Source organism: Acyrthosiphon pisum, unplaced genomic scaffold (genome assembly GCF_005508785.2).
Source record: "Acyrthosiphon pisum isolate AL4f unplaced genomic scaffold, pea_aphid_22Mar2018_4r6ur Scaffold_3;HRSCAF=17, whole genome shotgun sequence".
Lineage (NCBI taxonomy): Eukaryota > Metazoa > Arthropoda > Insecta > Hemiptera > Aphididae > Acyrthosiphon > Acyrthosiphon pisum.
In genome coordinates, this window is record NW_021773491.1 from 34,936 (window position 1) to 39,466 (window position 4,531).

General features: G+C 26.6%; 1 protein-coding gene across 1 annotated transcript; it reads right to left on the reverse strand.

The window, feature by feature from the left end:
- Nucleotides 1-458: 458 nt before the first annotated feature.
- LOC100162688 (UDP-glucuronosyltransferase 2B2) lies at nucleotides 459-4,162 on the reverse strand. The gene is made up of 4 exons (XM_001951199.5): nucleotides 3,188-4,162; nucleotides 1,388-1,607; nucleotides 1,092-1,311; nucleotides 459-1,010 (listed from the first exon to the last, which is right to left on the reverse strand). Exons 1-4 carry the CDS (start codon nucleotides 4,028-4,030, stop codon nucleotides 725-727), a joined length of 1,569 nt encoding a protein of 522 aa, XP_001951234.1. The 5' UTR covers nucleotides 4,031-4,162; the 3' UTR covers nucleotides 459-724.
- Between the last annotated feature and the right edge of the window lie 369 nt (nucleotides 4,163-4,531).

The window sequence follows — 4,531 nt, forward strand, 5'->3', positions numbered from 1 at the left end:
TAGATAGATACAAAAGATAAATACTTTTTTATCTAGATAAAAAAAAACGATACAACTATTTTTTAAATGGCTTTAAATTTAGGTATATTTTAGTTGGGCACTAAGAACATAATAATAATATGATATAAATAAAAATAATTACATTATTTATAAACCATAAACTTTGTTTGAGAATCTGTATAAATATTTAAAAATGCATTTGTACAATTTCGCGATTTTTATCAATACAAAAATGTATCTAGATGAATTTATTTAAATTAGTAAAAAAATTATCTAAGATGAACGTGTAGATACCTTGTAACTATTTATCTAGATAAGATTCATCTAGATAAATTTATCTAGATAAGTCCGAACACTGTCCATCACAATGACAACTACTGGACGTCTGTACAGCAGAGCGGTACCCGCTGGACAACCTTTTTTTAAATTTGCTTTGAAATGTTTTAAACTAAAACGTAATAAATAAACAATTCATTATATTCATATAAACAAAGGTGGTCAAGTAAATGAAAATAATTAACTCAAGTTAAGTTAAGTTAAGAGGACCACGATCGACAAGTTAAAAGTTAATAGTTAACAAATAATAAATTTAACTCGATAATTGCAATTTAGTTATCATTATTGAAATAAAAATATAATAATTATTTTTAGCTGCACTAGAATACACATTGTTGTAATATTATTGTAAAACTATCAATTTTTAAAATTGAAACTTAACACTAACTCATTCTGATTTTGCTTTAAAGTTTAGAAAATTTTTCAAAATATGTTTATGAAACATTTTTATCAATACATATGTTATAAATAAACTAATACATATAAATACTATCATCACAGCGATAACATCTAATAACAGGTATTGATACCAAGTTAGATTCATTGAGTGAGGCTTCAAATGCGGGGCACCTTTATGACGAATCACATATTCAGTCCAGTAAAGTACTGACTGTTCGGGAGACATCGGTCGGTTTTTAAATATTTCGGAAACGATTTTAGCGCTTCGCATATACCTTAAAAATACATTTTTGTTAAAATTAGACTATGTATATTATATTTCAAATTGATTTACTGAGTTTACTTGAGTAACTCACTTTTCATCAGTTACTAGCTCTAATACATTTTTTAAAAATATATCCTTTGTTACAGAAAAAATATCCATGGATATGGCCATTCCAGCATTAACCAAGTTAGCTATATTCCTTTGCTGGTTGTAAAATAAAGGGAGCCCGAGAACTGGTACGACAGCATCCACTGTTTCATATACTCCTGATATACCTCCGTGACTGATGAATAATTTTACATTGGGGTGCACTTAAAATCAAAATACAACGTAATAAACAAAGTTCTAACTTACGTAATATATAATTCATTTGATATAAAATCTTACATAGAATATCCCGTTGAGGCAACCATTTTCTTATCATAACATTGTTTGGTTTATTCACCATTTCACCTTCGTATTTCCATAATATTCTTTGAGGAACTTGGGCCAATGCTTCCTTCAGAGAATTTATTATATAATCAGGCGATGTAGACATATTAACCATTGAACCTAATGTGAACAAAATTACACCATGTGGAGAATTTTCAATAAATTGTAATATATCCTAAAAAAAAAATTAATATATTAATATATAGGTATAGGTAAATAATATAATATAATTATTACACTAATTATTTATTAAATTATATTTATGCATATTATTTAATGGTGAAATGATATAAAAAGTTTGAATTAATTATTTGCAATATATATTTTCAAAACATTTCTATTATAATATTATAATATAATATTCCATTAAATACATGGAACAATAAATCCCCTAGGGCCTAGGAGAAATGAATATTTTAGATTTTGAGTGGAGCGATGAATGTATTTATTTTACAATGATGTGTGTTTTTTTTTAATTTTTTAATTTTTGTGTCTATCATTATTTTTTAGGACAGAACCAATACTTAGATTTTCTTCAACAGTATATTTTCTGATATGAAATTGAATATATTTGGTACTTTGGGGGTCAAAAGTAAAAATGTCCAGTAGATTTCAATAACGCCGTGAAACAAAAAATTAAAAATGAAGGAAAAACTGGAATTTTTAAGAAAAATCGATTTTGGTTTTTGGTGTAAATCTAAAACAAATGATCGTAGATATATGCAATTTTGATTGAATGTTTATATAAGCATTTTTTATTTATAAAATAGCTTGAAAATGTAATAAAAGGCTCTTAATATATTTTTACAATGACATTTGAAAAATATTGAAGTCCATAGTAACAGTTTTTTTTATAAGTATTTTAAGTTCAAATTTTGACAAAATACGTAAAAATCGCGAAAATGTGTAAATTATTTTGAGTTAGAAATTCATAAAAATCTTCATATTTAAATCTGAGATTTGAAAACGTAATACAATATTCTTCATAAGTTTGTCTACCTCTATCAAATTTTTTCTATGATAAATTGTCAGTTAATAAATTTTATTTGTTGAATAACAAAGCGTCAAAATTTATTACAAGGCTCCTTATATATTGTTACAATATTAGTTGAAAAATATTAAAAATACATAGGCACATTTTTTATTATAAGCAATCAAAGTTCAAATTTCGACAACATTTGTCAAATTTAAAATTTTATAATTATTTTGTATTTAAAAATGTATAAAATGTTCAACTTTTATGTCTAAGAAATCTAAAGATATCTAAGAAATTAAAATTTAAGACAAGGTTCCACGTAAATAGATTATACATAAATTACTTTATTCACAACTATATCATGAAATATACATAGTAATATCATAGGTTGACTGACCGTTTTCGCTCAGAATAATTTTTCTTATAAAATTATATTATATCATTTAATTTAAATTTAACACCATCCATTACAGTGCCTCACTTGTAACCTACTGTACAGCAGAGCGACACCCACTTTCCTACCTTTTTTTTAATGATTATTATAAATATTAGTAGTCATAACAACTTCTTGTTCTGAATTTAATTTTTATAATGATATTCTCAAGAAATATTGTCCTATCGAATATTAATTGTAATCCATTAATTAAAAAAAAATAATCACTTAAAAATGATTAAGATAAAAATATGAAAAAAACATAAATGCTATTCGAGAAAATGTGTTATTTTTCACCGTAAGATTAATTATTACGTGAGTGTTCATGTGTGTATTTTTTACTTACATTTGGTAAACTCTTTGGCGGTTTTAAATGTATACCACCGATTTGTATGACGTTTTGGGAAAACGGTCTCGAAGCTTCGCTTATAAAATGACTATTTACAAATGTCAGTGACGGTTGAACATCATTTGTTATCCAATTATACGGTCTATTGATCGTATACTTTCTTATCCATTTGTCAACTCTTAACGACACCATACTGTATGCCAATAATACGGTGTTTGAAAATCTTTGTATAAATGTCATAGGAATGGCGTGATCAGTATATAAATGTGAAATTGTCGCTGGATTTGGGATGCCACCGGAAATGATGCGTTCTTCATATGTTACCATTGGCGATGAAATCAAAAAAATCAAAGGCATGTTTAATTTACTGGCCAAATACAATTCACAATCATATCCCGTGGTTTCAATGATGAGTACGTCGAAATTAGAATTTTCTTTTTCTTCCATTATTTTATTTAACTCAACGCTTTTATACACTGCGTCACACATCATTATACGTTTAGTTCTAATGAATTCTATCATTGCCGTCGGAGTTCCCCATGAATCCACTGAATTGATCAAATTCAAATCTAATAATATTTCATGATCTTTTGATATATCCACCTCTGTATAATTATCTCGTTCACCTTCGGGAAATGGTGTAAACACTGTAACATGATGTCCATTATTTGACAAGACCCGGAGTACAGAACTAACGTAATTCCAAGCACTTTTAGCACCAATTGTTTCTACGGCCAATATTTTTGCAGAATCGACTGGTATTATCCTCGAGCCAGTGAAAGTATGAACTAAGAAAATTGAAAGTAAATATATATATAACGTATTTGGTTTTATCGTCATAGTTATCGTTAATTATAAACTTATAATACACGCAAAAAAAAAAATAATTTTAAATGTTAAATTGTAATAGTGTTTTCTTGAATATTTAACTGTTAAAGATACATATTCGTTCAAAATGAAAAAAGTGAATATTTAATAATTATGAATTTATATGGTACTTATGTTTATACAATATTATCAATAACTACTAATAGATTATTAATATTATCATACATTATCCTATGTGATAATATTAAGTACCTACAGGTACTATATTACAGGCACGCCCACAGATAAGTAGCTTACTAGGTGCAAAATACTTTTAGTGTCAATATAAGCTGTGGGGCGCTTTGCATTAAAAGTATTATATTCTTTGACCAAGAAGTTCATATTTTAGATTCTGAGCGGAGCGAGGAAGCTATTGTTTTTACAATGGTGTTTATTTTTTTATTTTTTTTTATTTTTATATCCTGTATACAAAATTTCTTCCAGAAGGAGTGTTTCGATTTCAACATATAGTAC

What these genes read in the sequence shown, in the direction of transcription:
- LOC100162688 (XM_001951199.5), bottom strand. Translation starts at nt 4,030, where the DNA reads ATGACGATAAAACCAAATACGTTATATATATATTTACTTTCAATTTTC. An exon ending in CGCCAAAGAGTTTACCAAAT is followed by an intron (nt 1,608 to 3,187) that starts GTAAGTAAAAAA and finishes TTTTTTTTTTAG; the next exon opens with GATATATTACAATTTATTGA. An exon ending in GAGCTAGTAACTGATGAAAA is followed by an intron (nt 1,011 to 1,091) that starts GTGAGTTACTCA and finishes TGTATTTTTAAG; the next exon opens with GTATATGCGAAGCGCTAAAA.